General features: G+C 48.2%; 1 protein-coding gene and 1 long non-coding RNA gene across 4 annotated transcripts in view; one reads left to right on the forward strand and one right to left on the reverse strand.

Moving 5' to 3' along the window:
• Window positions 1-2,937: 2,937 nt before the first annotated feature.
• Window positions 2,938-7,785, reverse strand: RPL11 (ribosomal protein L11). The gene is made up of 7 exons (XM_053660105.1): window positions 7,780-7,785; window positions 7,484-7,591; window positions 6,840-7,050; window positions 5,924-6,030; window positions 4,565-4,696; window positions 3,460-3,570; window positions 2,938-3,016 (listed from the first exon to the last, which is right to left on the reverse strand). Exons 1-7 carry the CDS (start codon window positions 7,783-7,785, stop codon window positions 2,987-2,989), a joined length of 705 nt encoding a protein of 234 aa, XP_053516080.1. The 3' UTR covers window positions 2,938-2,986.
• Window positions 7,786-7,855: 70 nt separating this feature from the next.
• Window positions 7,856-17,748, forward strand: part of LOC128626661 (uncharacterized) — a 41,486-nt gene continuing 31,593 nt past the window's right edge. For all 3 annotated transcript variants that reach the window (XR_008390681.1, XR_008390680.1, XR_008390679.1), the window contains exons 1-2: window positions 7,856-8,074; window positions 15,381-15,561. This is a non-coding gene — a long non-coding RNA (uncharacterized LOC128626661). The remainder of the gene's footprint in view (window positions 8,075-15,380; window positions 15,562-17,748) is intronic.

A 17,748-nucleotide genomic window follows, 5' to 3' on the forward strand; every position in this document is an offset into this window, starting at 1 on the left:
GTTCTCATTTTGATTACACCTTTTTTAAAGGTGTAGAGTCAGAAAGCTCTGACTCTCACCTGGGCTGACATCTCCCTTATAGCCACCTATGGATATAAAAACGCCAAGTACAATGAGCTACAGTGGCTTCCCCAGCTGTGCCCCATTTCCCCCCTTCTCACGTTCCGCTGCCCCTGCCAGAGCCTCCCCCGGTGGGTTCCTCTCCTGTCCACCCTTGCTCGTTCTAGCGTTCGGTCTTCCTGCAGTCTCTCGGCCAACTGACCGGGACCGCCTAGTGTTTGCATGGCTGGCTGACCCCACGTGTCTGCTGCTGAAGTACCGGCGACCACCCTGTACCTGTCCCCATGGCACTTCACATTAGTTGTATTATCGAGACAGAATGTTTATTTGACCTCTGGGTAATAATACAAATAGCGGCCCTAGTAATAGTGATCATCAGAAGGCCACAGCCACAAATTTTCAAATACCCCAGGATGAGGGCAGGTATTATTGCCCTAGAGGGTTCCCATAGGACTGGAACGTTCTATCGGCAGAGTAGCACCCAGTATTTCTGGGCCTAGCACAGGACACGGAGAGATGCCCGCCAGGGACGCTTACTCTGAAGACAACTCCAGCGGGACATGGGGGCACGGGGTCACTTAACATTGACCAAAGTCTTCACAGGTAGCTGCTGAAGAAATGAGAAAAATAACCACACAGCAAGAATTTCACAAAACTAAATTTATTTAAGAACTCTCCTGGGATATTATATCCTCCCCACTTCGTTCTGGCATTAGCTGTGGGCAGTGCTTCTAGACTTCAGTGTGGGCATACAAGTCACCCGCAGATCTCAGTGAAGTCCCTCAAGCAGAAGTTCCCTGGGTGATCCCATCAACCCACTAGCACACTCAACCCAAAATGTCAACGCTTCAGGCCTAAGGGACCTGAAGCTCCGGGCCAGAGCAGAGGGGCTTTCCTGGTAATGACTGCTCCAAACTGGCTGGGGACAAATGCCTACCTGCTCCGGTCCCCAGGAGGTTTCATGACTCACCTCAAATGTTGCTAGAGCTAGGACTAAAATCCAGTCAGATGCCTGAAATCCCGAGTCCTTTTTGACTGGGCCAGGAGCCCAGGCCGTTTAATTTTAAAATGGGGAAGCCACCCTGACCTAGTGGAATAGTTGGTTGGAATGTCGTCCTGTACAAAGGTGGTGGGTTTAAGCCCGGGTCAAGTGCATGGAGGGAGGGGGAGGCAGGTTTATGCCGTTAAAATTAAATAGTAATACAAACGTAAAAACATGCTACACACAGCAATTGGCAAACAGTCAAGTGCACAAAGACCGGAGTTAACATTAGAGGGACTTCCACCTGCCACATTTCTGAAATGCTTTAGGTAAAACTAGCAAGTGCTCTCCATCCCCCCTGTAGAATATGCTGACACCCCCCCTCCACAGCACCTATCGCCCCGCATGTTAGCCAGACGCTCACCAGGAGCTAGTTTGTTCTCGCCCTGGCCGGGGAGCTCAGTTGGTCACCCTGGTTCGCCCATCTCTGAGTCGGGGTGCGTACAAGAGGCAACCAGTGAACGCATAAAGTGGAACAAGCCAATGCTTCTCTCCCTCCCTCTAAAATCAATGAAAAAAAAAATTTGAAGTTTGTTCTCAAAAATATTTATTCCAGCTGTAGTTGTTAGTGTAATTACAGAAGTTAAAATGAGTTAGGTTCCCCCTCTAAAAATGAAGTTGAATCACAGGAATCAAAACTTGGGAAGTTTTCACTCCCCTTATGAGGTGATACCCTGGCCCCACCGGAAGATGGAAAAGTGAGTGCACACCCACATTCTGAGTAATACAAAGTACACGGCAACGATTTCGTGATTCTCACCTCTAACCTACTGAATCTGGTCTTGATGGATAAAGACTTTATTACCAGGAAGACAAAATAAATCACGTTTCCATAAAAAATTAGGCACACCAGTAATCCGAGTTTTAAAAATACCCACAAAGGCAGCCAACAGATGACAACACAATGAACGGCAATGGAAAGGTGGCCCAAGGACAACCGAACTCATTAGTCACAGTGGAGCAGGTTATTAAACAGGACTCACACGTGCTCGAAATGTAAATCCAAGAGTGACACTGTGAACCTCTGGCCAAGTACTGTGTTTATGGTCAGAGAAGCAGTAGCTTCTGAACGTCACTGCTTCAGTGACCTGGAAATGTGCAGGCAAGAAAGTGCCACCTCCGAGTCACAGTGGGGCTGGGGGAGCAGCGGCCCGCTGGTTAAGAGAAGCATTCCTCACGCACCAAAACACAACGTTTACCCTTTCTGAACACTATGTGCCTGGTGCAAGTCTAGGCCCCTGAGGGACACTGCTGTTACTACTGCCTCCCTGACACAGGTAAGAAAACCGAGGCCAACAGATTAACTTGCTTTAGGCCAACACGTGTAACAGGGCGGGCAATCGAACCCAGGGAATCTGCCTGGAAGACCACTCTCTCCTGCACTTACACGGCCTCTCAACAGCATTAGACTCGTTTTAAAGGAAAACTGAATGAGCATTTAAACCAAAAGTTAACCCCAAGCATCACACCAAAGCCTGTGATCCCTTCACCCGACATCCATGTTAGTAAAATCTCCAGTGAAGAACAGAATCGGAGTAAAGGGGAACCCCCGGGAATGTGGGAGCACTGCACCCCCCTTTAGTTAAGGCTCTAACCCCACCCCCTGTCGTACCTTCCCCGCTAAAATCCACTCCTGATGCCTGCAGCACCTACCAACAAGGGTGTGGTGGGCACGGGCAATGCTGCGGGGCTCAGGCTCACACCTGCCAGGAAACGTGGCATCCACTCAGAGGAAGATGGGCTGTTACCAGCTATTCCCATTGAAGCTTTAAGTCGTTTCAAGTCCAAGGGCTCGAATATGGCCAGGCCCCTTTCACAGAACACACACAGTAATGTACATTTTACTGAAGACGTTTTATTGATCTTTTGGATAGAAACAGTAATTTATTTGCCAGGAAGGATGATGCCATCATACTGAAAGAGAAGAGATTTTATTTTTTTCAGGACAGGAAGCAACAGCAAAGATCGAAGCAATGGCTAATGCTTTGTTTGAGATTTCTAATCTGATACATGAACTTGACTCTGAATCCCATACCCACCCTGGACTAAACAGGAAGCCTGCCAATTTTAACAACTGCTATACTGTGCTCAACTGCACAATAAACTAAGAAAAGGGGGGGCTCTTGTTAAAGCTATATTTCCCCCTTTGAGCTACTCAGCATTAACTGGGGTGGGAAAAGGCTGATGATTCTGGGTGTTCTTTTAAACCATTAACCCTGGAAGGCCCCACTTGCCAAGCTGCCCAAATAGTCTATCTTCAAAGAAGCTACCCACCAAATGGCCATAGATTCTGTACCCCCAGACCCCAGCTCCACTCCCCACATTCCACCGTTTCGCCTGAGATAAACCAGCGTTACCTTCTGTTGGAACCAGCGCATGGCCTCCTCTTTGCTGATCCTGTGTTTGGCCCCAATGCAGCCTGTCCTGCGTTTCTTGTCTGCGATGCTGAAACCTGGCCTACCCAGCACCTGTCCCAGGAATAACCAACAGTCACCTAGCCAGCTCAGAGTCAAGAGCAGACAGACAAGACTCACACATGGGAGAGGCCAATCTTCAAGAGTCATTGGTGGCCCAGTGAATTCTGGACCCTCGACCCCAGGGTCTGACGGAACTGTTACCAGCATCCTGCACGACACACCACTATCATGTAGGCTGCTGTGCAGGCCGGAACTTGCCGCACCTCCCCGCTTCCCTACCTAACTTCCAGTGGCAGCTAAGGACTCGCCACTCCTGCTTCCCAATCTCCAAAGCATTTTTATTCTTAAAAGTAGTATTAAGAACAATCTCACTACATGAGCATTGTAGAAAACTTAAAACTCTGAGAAGCACAAACACTCCTTCTGCTTCAGCTTTAAAGTCCTTGAATTAGGTTTGCTGTTCCCAGACTCCCAGTGAGCACCCAACTCATCACTGTTCGGATATTCAAATCTAACCAGGGTGCTGCCGTCATTCAGGTCTCCTGGTTTTTGCTATTTAGTTTGATGGTTGGACCCAAGCACTGCAGTAACACACATGGTCGTCCCTACACTGAAATCCCCACCGGATACAAACCAGCCACATCGCCAAGCCCGCCCTCAGGATGGAAGCCCTGCCAAGGGTCCAGGGAGCCGGGAGGAGCCCGAGAGAGCCCCAGTGCAGCCAGATGAGGTCCCAACACTATTGTTCAAACTTTCAGTTCCCTGGCTGGACCAAACAGTTTCTTCATCCACCCTTAATCCCATACCGGTGCTTGCTAGGTCCTAGTCTCTGAGCTTCATGACAGCAGTGATCTTGTCTATCTAGCTCTGTGCTGCATCCCTACACACGTCACAAACAAGGCACATCTTCCAAAGGGAAGGACGAAGGCAGACAGCACTCAGAGCTTCAATCCAACATCTGACATCAAAACACCGCATGTAAAATACAGGAGCACCATTCCACACCCCTCGCACACACAGAGTGGAAAACAGTAAGTATTCATACCACATAGAAGTCCAGGCCGTAGATACCGATGCTTGGGTCATATTTGATCCCCAGATCGATGTGTTCCTGGATCCCGAAACCAAAGTTTCCAGTATCCGAGAAGTTATTTTTTCGTAACTCATATTCCCGCACCTGAGGAGATAAAGGCAGCAATCACACTCCTTGTCAATGCAAATCCCCCCGAAAGAACTAGCTTAGCTTACAGCACTTAGCACCCCAGAAATACAATTCAATGCAATTTGGCCAGAAACAAAACCAGATTTCCCCACTACACCAAATCACATCCCAACTGTGGATTTCACAGAGCTTTCCCAACTTTCAAAGTGCAGGGCAAAACCCAGAGAAAGCATTGAAGAGCATAGCTGCACCCTGCCAGATGCAGGGTTAAACTTCTCTAAGGAAGAGAGCCCTTAGCGGTTCGGACACACACACACAGAGGGCCAACAGGAATGTGAAAAGATGCTCAACATCACTAACCATCGGGGAAAAGTAAATCAAGACCACAACGGGGCAGCACCTTGCACCAGCCAGAATGGCTACTATCAAAAACAAAAAGACAGCAGGTGTTGTCAGGATGCGGAGGAAAGGAAACCCTTGTGCACTGTTGGTGGGAATGTACACAGGTGCAGCCACCGTGAAAAAACACCATGGAGGTTCCCCCCCAAAAGGAAAAGGCACACACACCCCATGTTCACTGTAGCATCATTTACAACTGCCAAGATATGGAAACAACCTAAGTGTGCAATGATGGGTGAATGGATAATTATGTGGCATATACTCTCGGGTACACACAGTGGAATACTACTCAGCCATTAAAAAAGAATGAAATCTTGCCATCTGCAATAATGCCATGGACCTTGAGGATGTTATGCTCAGTGAAGTCAGAGAAACACCATGATTTCACTTATACATGGAATCTAAAAAAAAAAACAAAACTCCTAGATAACAAAAAACAGATCTGTGGTTGTCAGTGAAGGGGGCAAAATGAGGGGGGTCTAAAAGATACAAACTTCCAGTGGTAGAGTAAGTCAGTCATAGGGATGTAACACACACGGTGACTACAGTTAATGATATCGTGTTGCACATTTCAAAGTTGCTAACAGAAAAATCTTTAAAGTTTTCTCATCACAAAAAATACTTTTTAACTTTATACAGTGACAGACAGTAACTAGTTAGGTTTGTCGTGATCATTTCAGTGTCTGCAAATGTCATCACACTGTACGCGTGAAGCTATTTAACATTACATGTCAATTATACCTCAGAATTATACACAGTACTCGCTTAACTGAAGCCACTACAAGTATCGCATGTGTTAAGCTCGTGCTCCTGAGCATCAGCCCTTGATGGGAGCAGCCTCACCTTCAGACCCTTCTCCAGGATCTCTTCTGCCTTGGCCCCTCGGACGGTGCAGTGCACGGCGATCTTTTCATTTCTCCTGATGCCGAAGGATCTGACGGTGTACCTGGCTGCGGGCAGAGGGTGACAAGGAGTCAGGTGTTGCCATACTCCCACCGCCTACTCCCCAGAACACCATCTCCACAACTCCAAAGAGGTAGTAAGAACCTAGCCACACTCTAAGTGGGGGCATTCTAACCAGTGTCACCTACATCTCTGAATTGGTTTCACCTTTAACAGAAAACACATCCCCACCCCCACCCAACTTCCAAGTCATTCAGCCATATTTAAGGAATTAAGAGCTCAGTCATAATGTCAAAGTCTAAGGGCACGTTCACAACCAGAATAGGCCCCTAAAAAGGAAGATGATCATTGTGTCCACAGAAAACAAAACCTTAGGATAACAATAGCTGATGTTCACTAACACCTTACTGTTCTGCCATCCGGATTTAAGGGACGAGGTTTTGAGACGCTCACCTGCGTTAAGATCACAGTTGGTAATGCGAGGCAGGATTTGGCCCCAAGGACTTGCCATGCCCCACTACCCTAAAGCAACACAACTTCACCCTGTTCTCTCTCGTAGCCTAGATAGTGCTACCTGCTAATCAGACCCACTAGCACTCTGCTACCCCAACATTTCCACTCTGTGTCATCCCTAACTTGGGAAATCTTTGCTTGAGCCAGTCCTTGTCTCTGCTCACATAAAACCTGTACTCCAATGCCACAAGCAATCCTAAAAAGAAGGTACTTCTTGGGCAGCTCAGGAAGATAATGCTTTTAAGGGATGTCAACTGTCAGCGTCAAAACGGGCACTTTAAAGGGCTCGGGAGACACACCCAGGCATGCCACGCCTCCAGCCCCCTTCCTGCCTGCCACTTACCTTTGGAGAACACAGGGGTCTGGCCCGTGAGCTGCTCCAGGACCTTGGCTGCCCGGGTCAGTCTGTCTCCACTCTCCCCCACGCAGATGTTGAGACAGAGCTTGCGGATGCGCAGTTCGCGCATGGGGTTCTCCTTCTCGCCTTGATCCTGCTGTAAGGGGGAAGTGCCGTGGTCAAGCACACTTAACCCGCCACAGCTGCGAGCCCGGTGCTTTTATGCTGTGCATATTTACTTCTGCTCATCCCAAATCGTACCGAAAGCCCTAGAAATTTAGTGTCACTGTGTTTGCTGGGGAGGCATGGAGGAAGAAGACAGCTCGGAATCTAGTTTCTTCCTCCACGCACGGAATGGGTGAACAGGAACTCACAGCAGGTACCGAGTGTCAAGGTTACATACAACAAACACCGAGGCTGAGCCCCACGGGGCTCAACGTGGAGGGTGACGGGGAGGGCCCCATGGTAAGGCCGATGGGAGAAAAAATAGAAATGATGAGGAAGGAGGAAACACGCGGTTGTGGCACCAGATCCCCGGCCCATTCCGAAGCAGCTCCCAGGCTGCAGCAAAAGGCCGACCCCCTCCCTTAGCGGAGGTCCCGGCTGAGGTTCCCTAGCACCAGCCAGGTCTCACACCCCCAGGACCGGACCCAGGTCCGGACCCCGTGGCGCGGACCCATTCTTTCGAGCCGCTCACTCTCGCGGCAGCCTACAGACTCGTGCTCAGGCACCTCCCGGGAGGCCGACCCGGCCCGCTCCTAGGAGGATAGGCGAGGGACGAAAAGGCCGGTTCGGCGCTCTCGGCCCGCACGGCTCCAAAGCTGTAGCACTGCCAGTCCCGAGGGATCCATGCTCTCCGGGCCGCGGACGAGGGACCCCTCGGGCGCCCGGCCGGCCGTGGATGGAGGCGGATGAAGAGGCGCTAGCCAGGGCCTCAGACACTCACCGCCATGATTAGAAACAGGAAGAGGCAGGGAAATTTCCGGAGCAGGGCCTTATGGGACAGGAGGCGGGCTCTTCCCCCAAACGGGCCAGAGAGAGACGGGGAAGAGGAGGAGAGGTGGGACTGGCGCGGCGCAGCGTCGGCTTCTCCGTCGTGGACACTGCTAGCAACTGCAGGCGACGCTGGCCGATGGACCGCACTTGGGTTTCCCAAAAGTAGGGGTTTGAAAGCCCCCAGACTGGGCTTTACTTGAGCTTCCGAACCCTACCCCTCTCGCTCCCAGTCTCCGGACCTACTGGTAAGTCTTGCGTGATGACACTGCCAGAACTACATTAAATCAATTATATAAATTATAAACAAATAATTTACTCCCTAAGTGTGAACAAATGGCATTTATCCAATTAGAACAGAGTGGCTTGAGTTGTGAAGACAGATGCGGTCCTGTCTGGTTTAGCTAATAGCTATATAACCTGGGGAAGGGTACTAATTACACCTTTCGACCTCAGTTTTCCTTATCTTTAAAATGGGTGCGTGAGATTGTGAAAATTAAATGAGGTAATTGTGTAGGTAGAGTACATAGTAAGTCCACAATAAGTAGTTACTCTTGTTAATATAGACCCACCGTATCCACTCAACCCCCCAAAAGTGTTAGACATGGTATATAATTAAGACAGGGCCATCCTGCAGGCACTGAGACCACTTGCCGATTCGTCTCTGACAGACGAGGACTCCCATCCAGACAGTGAGAGGGCTCCCTGATTTAAACTAACGCCGTAGCGGCAGGACCTAAGGAGTCGCCAGGATCCACATTCCAGGCCCACGCTGACCTTGAGCCGTCCAGTTCCTTTCGGGAACCAGTGGGAAAGAACATACAGGACTTTGGTGGGAAGGGAGCCAAGCTGCTTTCTTCTGCCACAATCCCCTTCTCCCATTGCTAGAGGGGAGGTGGAGGCTCCTAGGCTGTGTTTCATCCTTCCAACAAAAGGGCACTCTGGGAAGCTGGTCTGATGGAGGAGGGCAAAGGGGAAAGGCCTCTCCTTCAAGCATCCGCTGGCTCACCCGGAGCTGGGCCCTCTGCCTGGTCTCTAGGAGGGAGCAGAGCCAAGGGAGGGGCTGCTGCAAAACTGGCAGTAAGAGACGACCGAATGCAACACAGGATCCTGGATTTCCTTTTGCTGTAAAGCATGTTGGTGGGATAATTGACAAAATCTGACTAATGTCTATAGACTTCAGAAATGTATCCATGCTAATTTAATGCTCTCATCCTGATTACTTAACCTTGACTCTTAAGAGAGTGTCCTTGGGTTTAAGAGATACACATTCAGTTTTGGGGTAAAGGGGCATCATGAGCTTACTCTCAAACGGTTCAGAAAAAATATTTTAGTTAGAGGGTTAAGGACGAAGCAAGTGTGGTCAATTTAAGATTTAGGGAGTCTAAGTGAAGTATACATGGGGCTTTGTGCAACTTCTCTGTCACTCTGAAATTGTCAGACTGAAGTTAACGAAACAATTTGAGGGAAACATGTCCCATAGCAAGATGAAACAGCTCATCCTCCAAAGTGCAGTCTGGGAGAATGACAGGAGGCTTTGGGAAAAAATTAATAAGCATTTTTATATAAATAATTCAAACTTGTAAGAAAAAATAATATATCCTCTTTTTACAGAGGAGATAACTGAGGGTTGGAAGTGGGTTGCCCAGCCCTAACTGGTGTGGCTCAGTGGGTTGGGCTTTGTCCTGCAAACAGAAAGGTCATGAGTTTGAATCCCAGTCAGGGCACATGCCTGGGTGGTGGGCCAGGTCCCCAGTTAGGAGTGAGGGGCCACTGGTTGATGTTTCTCTCACACATCATATTTCTCTCCCTCTCTTTCTTCCTCCCTTCCCCTCTCTCTAAAAATAAATAAATAAATAAAATCTTTTTTTAAAAAGAATTAGGTTGCTCAGGCCAGAAGTTGATAATGAGGGAAATTCCTCACTCGAAACCAGCCTCATCATCGAGGATGAGTTCTTCTGTTAGTTTGATGAACTTGGCAACTCACTGGCTAAATCAGAGGCCTGCGTAAGCCTATGAGGTCAGCATCATCTCCATCTTAAAGAGAGGGAAACTGAGGTCTCCAGTGTCACAGGTATTCCTTAAGAGCTGAGTCTAAACCCTAAATCTGTCTAGTCCACTGACTGATGCTTTGTTTTCTTTTTAGCATCTAGAACATAGTAGCTGCTTAATGAATTTTCAGAAAGACGTAAAAATAAAGTCCCTTTATCTCATTAGCTGAAATATGTGACAATACTTAGCGTGTGGGGAAATGGGCAGCAAAGCTTCAGGTTTCCACTCTAACATCATTACATCATTACATCTAACATCATTACATCTAACATCAAGAGGAGTCCCCCGTGACCACCTGACATAAAATAACTCACTCATATCATGCCCCTTCACCTTCCCGTAGCTTTTCTTAGCACCTGTCATTTTCCGTTATATTATGTCTTATCCCCGTCCCCAGACAGAACTGCGTCTCAGTCACTGCCAGCACCCTCAGCACCAAGGACAGTGCCCAGTGTCCAACCGCGCAAAGTCCATCCCGATGAACACTGCCCATGGCAGTTCTAATCTTTCTTGAGGACAGTTGGGCAGTATGTGTCAGAACAGGCCAAAATAATTCCTACCCTTTGTTTTGTTAGGGACTTATTTTAATTAAATTGGGGACGCATGCAAAGATATATTCACCAAGAGGCTTATGGCAGTTCTTAATAAAATTAGAGACAGCATTCTTAGAAGTAGGTGACCTTGAGCTATTACTTATCTATATACCATGGCCCAGTTTTCTAATTATTTTATTTTATTTTATTTTATTTTATTTATTCATTTTTAGAAAGAGGGGACAGGAAGGAGAAAGAGTGGGAGAGAAACATCAATGTGTGTTTGCCTCTCATGCGTCCCTACTGGGGACCTGGCCTGCAACCCAGGCATGTGCCCTGACTGGGAATCGAACCAGGGACCCTTTGCTTCACAGGCCCGTGCTCAATCCACTGAGCTACACCAGCCAGGGCCAGTTTTCTTATTTTGCATGCAATAAAAGGCCTTCTTCATGGGGTCATGTATATGTAAAGTGCTTAGTCTGGGGTCTGGCAAATAATTCAGCAAATTGTTAATTATTGCTTTTATTTAATAACAAATATGGCTAAACAAACTACTGTACCTCTGAGAGATGCAATAAAAAACACCCAGTAACTATGTTTCAACATGCTTCAATGGCAAGGAAGATTTTAAAACTAAAAAGTTATGCATAGCTGTGAGTTCTAAGGTGATGACCTAGAAAGAGCTGCATGAAAAGCAGGTTATCTGTAAGCCATAGGTTGCAGTTTATTCTTGGTAGCTACATGAATTGCTTATTTGAAAATGTTGATTACTTTTGTGATCAGAAGAAGATAGCTGGAGACTTCCAGCCAAGATGGAGGCATAGGTAGACACACTGTGCCTCCTCGCACAACCAAAATTAAGGACAACACAAATTTAGAAACAAAAAAACAACCAGAACTGACAGAAAATTGAACTGTACACAAGTTCAAAAACCATTCATCCAGACCAGAAAGAGGGGTGGAGTCGGTGCCCTGTGGGGAGGGGTTGAGGCAGGAAAAAGTGGTGGCTAGCAGACCAGGTGCTCAGATGGTGGCTGGCAGACCCCAGGCACGGGGTGGCAACAAGCAGACCCAGTGAGGCATGTAAGGCGGCTGGCTGACCACAGTGACACATTCGGCACAGATAAACCAGATCAAAACGGACAGCGAGACAGACCGCGCAACCCAGGGACCCAGTGCCAGGGAAATAAAGCCTAAAAACACCAATTGAAAACACTTGTGGGGGTTGAGGTGCCGAAAGAGACTCCCAGCCTCACAGAAGAGTTTGTTAGAGAGACCCACAGGGTCCTAGAATGTACACAAATCCACCCATCCAGGAATCAGCATCAGAAGTTCCCATCAGACTGTCAGTGGATTTCTCAAAAGAGACCTTACAGGCAAGAAGGGGCTGGAAAGAAGTATTCCAAGTCATGAAATCCGAACACCTACACCCAAGATTGCTCTATCCAGCAAAGCTTTCATTTAGAATGGAAGGGCAGACAAAGTGCTTCTCAGATAAGGTCAAGTTCAAGGAGTTCATCATCACCAAGCCCTTATTACATGAAATGTTAAAGGGACTTATCTAAGAAAAAGAAGATAAAAAATATTAACAGTGAAAGGACAGCAAACTCACAGTTATTAACAACCACACCTAAAACAAAAGCAAACAACTAGAACAGGAACAGAACCACAGAGATGGAGATCACATGGAGGGTTAGCAACAGGGGAGTGGGAGGTGGAGAGAGGGGGGGAGAAGGTACAGAGAATAAGTAGCATAGACGGTAAGTAGAAAATAGACAGGGGGGAGGGCAAGAGTAGTGTGGGAAATGTAGAAGCTAAAGAACTTAAGACACATGGACATGAACTAAAGTGGGAGAATGTTGGGGGGAGGGGTGTGCAGGGTGGAGAGGAATGAAGGGGGGGAATGGGACAACTGTAATAACATAATCAATAAAATATATTTTAAAAAAAGAAAGAAAAAAGATAGCTAAGTACCTGATGGGGGAAAGGCTAAAAATCCTCAAGTCAGTTATAGAAAACACAGATTTGCCCTGACTGCTGTGGCTCAGTGGCTTGGGCATCGTTCTGCAAACTGAACAGTCACTGGTTCAGTTCCTGGTCAAGGCATGTGCCTAGGTTGCTGGCCAGGTCCTGGGTTGGGGGGGCATGCGAGAGGCAACAAAACCAGTCAGTGTTTCTCTCCCTTTCTCCTTCCCTTCCCCCCCTCTAAAAATAAATAAAAATTTAAAAAATGTTTAAATAAACTTTAAACATTTTTTAAAAATAAAGAAAAAGTAGGCTTTAGGCAAAGGTAATAGGTGAAAGCAGTTGGCATTTGAGCACTGACTAGCGGATGAACAGATGCCCATGTGGATGGAGTCTCTCGTGTTATTCTCAACCCCATGAAGTGAACCCTGAGGTCTGGGGTGCTAATACCTCAGCTACCCCTCTACTGTGAGCAAGTGATGGAACCGGGCCTTGAAGACGGGTCTGAGGCCAGAGCTACACTTCGCTGGTAGGGAGACGGTCGTGTAGAAGCATTAAGCCTTCCTGGGGCGTGGGGTCTGTGAGCACAGTGGGTGTGTCTTAGGCGTGTTTGTTGTGCCCCCAGGCTGCCTACCCTGTCTTAAGAGGTAGGTCAGCTGAGACGCTTTGAGCGTTGGCTAGAATTCTACACTGTGCCAGCACCGCCCGATAGAACTTTCTGCAGTGATGGAAATATTCTATAATCACACTGTCCAGTATGGAAGCCACATATGGTGGCTGTGCATTTGAAATGTACCTAATACAAGTAAGGAATTAAAATTATTTGAGTTAATTTTAGTAATTTAGATAGCCACATACTGGCTGTCACGTTGGACAGTGCACCTCTCTGCTTACTAGTTGTGTAGCTTTCAGTTACCTCTGTTTGTTCATCTGTGAAATGGGGATCAAATCAGGTTTCCCGCGGGAGGGGGTCATTCAGCGACTGGCCCATAAGCACACTGTGCATCCTGGGACTAAGCACTAAGAGAAGCTCAAAGACTTGAGTGGGTAAGTCCCATGTCACCAGGCCTGGGCCTGTTCGCCCTCACCTTGGTGCTGGGTTCTAGCGCATTGTCCCCATGCCACCCCAAGATGGGCACAAAGGTGACAGCCTCAGCATTGTAACCGATCTTCTGAGTGCGGGTCTTCTCCTCCTTGCTTATGTCCTCAAAGCACACGCGCCTGCGGGGCGGCTCTGATGTCCATCCTGTTGACCGCCATGACGAGCTGCTTCTCGCCCAGGGAGTGGGCCTGCAGTACATGCTCACGGGTCCGCCCGTTCATGGAGGTGCCAGACTCAAGTTCGTCTACACTGCTTGCCACAGTCGGTACAGCACAGTCCATCTGGCCCGAGGGACAAAGAAAAGAAGGCCCAGCTCAGACCCAGACTGGGACACCCGCTGCCCATCCTCATAGCAGGGCCGAGGCCACCCTGACGGTGCAGGACCTGCGAGATTCTTCTGATCAGGTTCTCGAGGAAGTCATCGGGGCCTTGAAGGTGGTGAAGTCGTGTTTCTTGGTCTGGAATTTCCACGGGGAGACGTCGATGGTGATGCCACGCTCCTGCTCTGCCTTCAGCCGGTCCAGCACCCAGATGTACCCGAAGGAGCCTTTGCCCACCTGGGCCGGGAGTAGAAGGGAAAAGCCCGGGGCCACCCCTGCTTCCAAAGCTCCTTCACCCAGGAAGAAGGCTCCCAATAAGTTGAGAGTAAGGGGGGTGGTAACAGGGCAATGTGTGGAGATGGCTTTGAGGTTTTTTAAAAAAAAGATCTTATTTATATTATTTTTTAGAGAAGGGAAGGGAGGGAGAAAGAGATGGGCTGAAACATCAATGCGTGATTGCTTCTCGCACACCCGTGACTGGGGACCTGGCCCGTGAACCGGGCATGTGCCCTGACTGGGAATCTACCAGCGACCCTTCGATGCGCAGGCCGGTGCTCAACCACTGAGCCACGCCGGCCAGGGCATCTTTGAGTTTTTAAAATAATGGAATATATTATTGCAAGTTTTAGAGTCAGTGACTTGGGCCATATGATAAAGTGCTAATCGGGCACAGGGTCAGCAAGCCTTCAAGAGTAATAGCAGCAAACACGTAAGTAATGCTGACTGCATACCTGGTGCTGTCGTAAGCACATTGCATGATTTTCTCATTCAATCTCATTAACAACTCAGTGAAGTTTTATTATCTCCATTTCACAGATAAAGGAACAGAGAAATTAACTGACTAGCTTGAGATGACACAGCTAATAGGCAGCAGAGTCAGGATTTGAACCTAAGGCATGGGAGTCCAAAATTCAAGCTCTTAGCCACTAACCCCTGTTCAACAGTAGATATGACTGATATCTACCCCTGCGGCCCTGGGTGAGTTGAACTCCTTTCCGATCCAGGGCAGGTGTTCGTTTCAGCTCCAGGTAGAGCACTGTGTTAGGCCCTGAGGTGGAGGGGAGAACAGGATGGACCAGAGGCCAGGCAGCTTTCCTCAAGAAAACTAGTCAGGTCATTAACAGGTGGGACTAGAACCCAAGTGTTCTGACTTTTGCTTCTATAGAAACTTTTATGAAGTCCATCCTCGTTTAGACAAGCAGTTGTTAAATAATGTTCTGGGGACCCCTGCTGGTCCCTGAGACCCTTCAGACTTGGCAAGGTCCTAACAGTGCCGAGACATTTGCCTTTTCCCCTCTTACCGTTTCTTCGGTAGTACAATGCTGTTTCCTAGCGGCTACATGTTGTGAAGCCGCAACAGACTGAACACAGAATCAGACGTGAGAACCCAGCCGTCTATCACGCCAGGAATTAAAGATGTCTGCAAAATGTAAAATGATGTCATCCTTCTAAGATTTTTTTTTGTTTGTTTTGAAAAATATTTTTCAAACACCAAAAATGTGATACGTATGTTATAGGTAAGGAGTTTTTAAATTATTTTTTAATGAATTGGCTATTTTTAAAACCTACTTTCAATCAACAGAGAGCTCCACCCAGCAGCACGGCTCTTGGGGAAGTCAAGTGTAGCCTTCCGAAGCCTTGAGGCTGAGCACGGTGCCTGCAGACCTGGATCCAGCTTTGACACTGATTGGCTGGGAAGCCCTGGACAAACCATGTACCTCTGACTTTATTTCTTTATAAAATGTGAGCAGAGATTAGATAAGGTAAGATCATGCTCTGACCTTCCAGGGTCAATTCTGTGAGCTCTGGGTTCCATTTCTAGTCGCTTCCTCCCCAGTTTCTCAGAGAACTCAAGCTGCAGTCTTCCCCTGCCTACAAGAGGAGCCTCGATCAGCTCATCTGTCCTCCGGCAGCGGCTTATTATATATCTAGGGGACATCCGATTGGACCTGGCTGAGTCTGGGCCAGTCACAACCTCTTCAGCAGGAACTTGGTTGGGGGATGTGGGGTTCATGCTAGTGAGTCTCTGGGCGCGGCGATACTGTGACCGGGAGCAGGAGGAGTTGGTGGCCGCTCTGGTGGAGGAAGACGGACAGGAGCACAGCAGACCCACAGGGAGAAGCAGGGAGAAGAATCCAGTCTCAGGCTCTCGGAACCTGTACAACACCCCTGAGTCTCTGTAATGAGTTCTCCCCGCCTCCTTCTTTTCTGTTAAGCTCCTGTTAATTTGTGTTCCTGTCACCAGGAGTTCCTAACCCACATAGGTTGAAGTGCAGAGGTTTGGTTTATTATTTTCCTGAAAGTCAAATAAGTTTTCAGTTAAAAAACAAAAACACCCCAGCTGGTGTGGCTCAGTGGATAGAGTGCCGGCCTGTGAACCAAAGGGTCGCCGGTTCCATTCCCAGTCAGAGCACATGCCTGTGTTGTAGGCCAGGTCCCCAGTAGGGGGCACACGAGAGGCAACCACGCATTGATGTTTCTGTTCCTCTTTTTCTCCCTTCCCTCCCTTCTCTCTAAAAATAAATACAGTAAAATCTTCTAAAAAGCAAACAAAACCAAACCCAGGCCCTGGCCAGGTGGCTCAGTTGGTTAGAGATGTTGTTCCTGTACACCAAGGTTGCAGGTTTAATCCTCAGTCCGGGCACACAACAGAAGCCACCAGTGAGTGCATGAACAGGTGAAATCAATGTTTCTCTCACTCTCTTTCCCTAAAGAACAAAACAAACAAACAAACCCCCCCAGAAAACTAACAAGGACACACACACACAACAAAACAAGAACAACTGGAAAGAAAAGTAGTCGTCAGTTACTAAGTTGGCAGGTTGTTTCTTGAGCACCTACCTGGCGCCGGGCACTGTGTCTGGGCATCATGCACATTACCTCATCTAGTCTGCACAACAGCCCTTTGTGGGGCCTAACGATGAGGGAGCGGAGGCACAGAGAAGCTGAGGGACTCGTGCTCGGGCACAGCTGGTGAGCAGCAGAGACAGTGACTCAGGGCCTGTGAGGTGACGGGAGCTGGGTCTTACCTGTGTCAGCACCGCTCAAGAGAGGAGGTTCCTGGGTGGGGACCCAGCGAGCCAGAAAGATCACGCCCTGTCCTGAGGTTATTCTGGCTGCAGGAGAACACTGCAACTTTTCCACAGTTGCAGCAAGGAAGGGTGGATTGGGAAGGAAAATCCTAAAAAAAAAAACAACCCAAACCCGGAATCTCTCACTATCTCTTGTTTCCCATCTTCTGAAGATTTCTCCCATAAAAAGCCTTCCTGGGCTGAGTGAAAATCGTTCCTCTCTGAGCCCCGTGGACGTTGGAAGGGGCAGGAAGAGGCGGAGGCAGTACCAAAGTCAGGTCTGGAATCAAGAGTTCACTTTGCAGCTGCCTCATCTTCACATACAAAGATTTCTTTCAAATCAGTAAGAAGTCCTGCTAATCCATAAGCAGGCCAATAAACCAAAAAAGAATAGTCAACATTTCTCAAAATCAAAGACATTAGATTAAAACAACATACAATTATTTATCTTCCAGGTTTTCAAACATTAGAAAACTACAAAACACATTGTTGGGGAAGATGTGGGAAAATGAGCACTCTCATATTTTTTATTGATGGGAGTTTCAACAAACATAAACTTTCTTTGCAGGGCATTTTAGAATCTAAAGCCTTAAAATGTGCATCCTTTTGACTCAGTAACTTCATTCTGTTTATCCAAAGGAAATGTAATTGCAGGGGTATCCTTTCTAGAATTATTTGCAACAGAGGGAGGGTCTGCGCAGTGGGCTGAGGTTGCCAGGGTGCTGGGGGCACTCACGGGGCTTGGGGCAGCTGCTGTTGCCATAGTTCCTGAGACTCAGCCACCCTGCCTCACACACACAGTACATACACACAAGGACAGACACACGGCCCCGGGCACTGGGACCCTTTGCTGCCTCTCCCAGCCGATGCCTGCTCCAG

The sequence above is a fragment of the Artibeus jamaicensis genome, unplaced genomic scaffold (genome assembly GCF_021234435.1).
Source record: "Artibeus jamaicensis isolate MK-2021 breed Jamaican fruit bat unplaced genomic scaffold, CSHL_Jam_final scaffold_847, whole genome shotgun sequence".
NCBI lineage: Eukaryota > Metazoa > Chordata > Mammalia > Chiroptera > Phyllostomidae > Artibeus > Artibeus jamaicensis.

Bases quoted from the DNA above. Each gene is read 5' to 3' on its own strand.
- RPL11 (XM_053660105.1), bottom strand. The intron at 3,571-4,564 runs GTATGAATACTT...TTCCTGGGACAG, and splicing joins ACGGCCTGGACTTCTATGTG to GTGCTGGGTAGGCCAGGTTT. The intron at 3,017-3,459 runs GTAACGCTGGTT...CTTCTCTTTCAG, and splicing joins TGCGCTGGTTCCAACAGAAG to TATGATGGCATCATCCTTCC.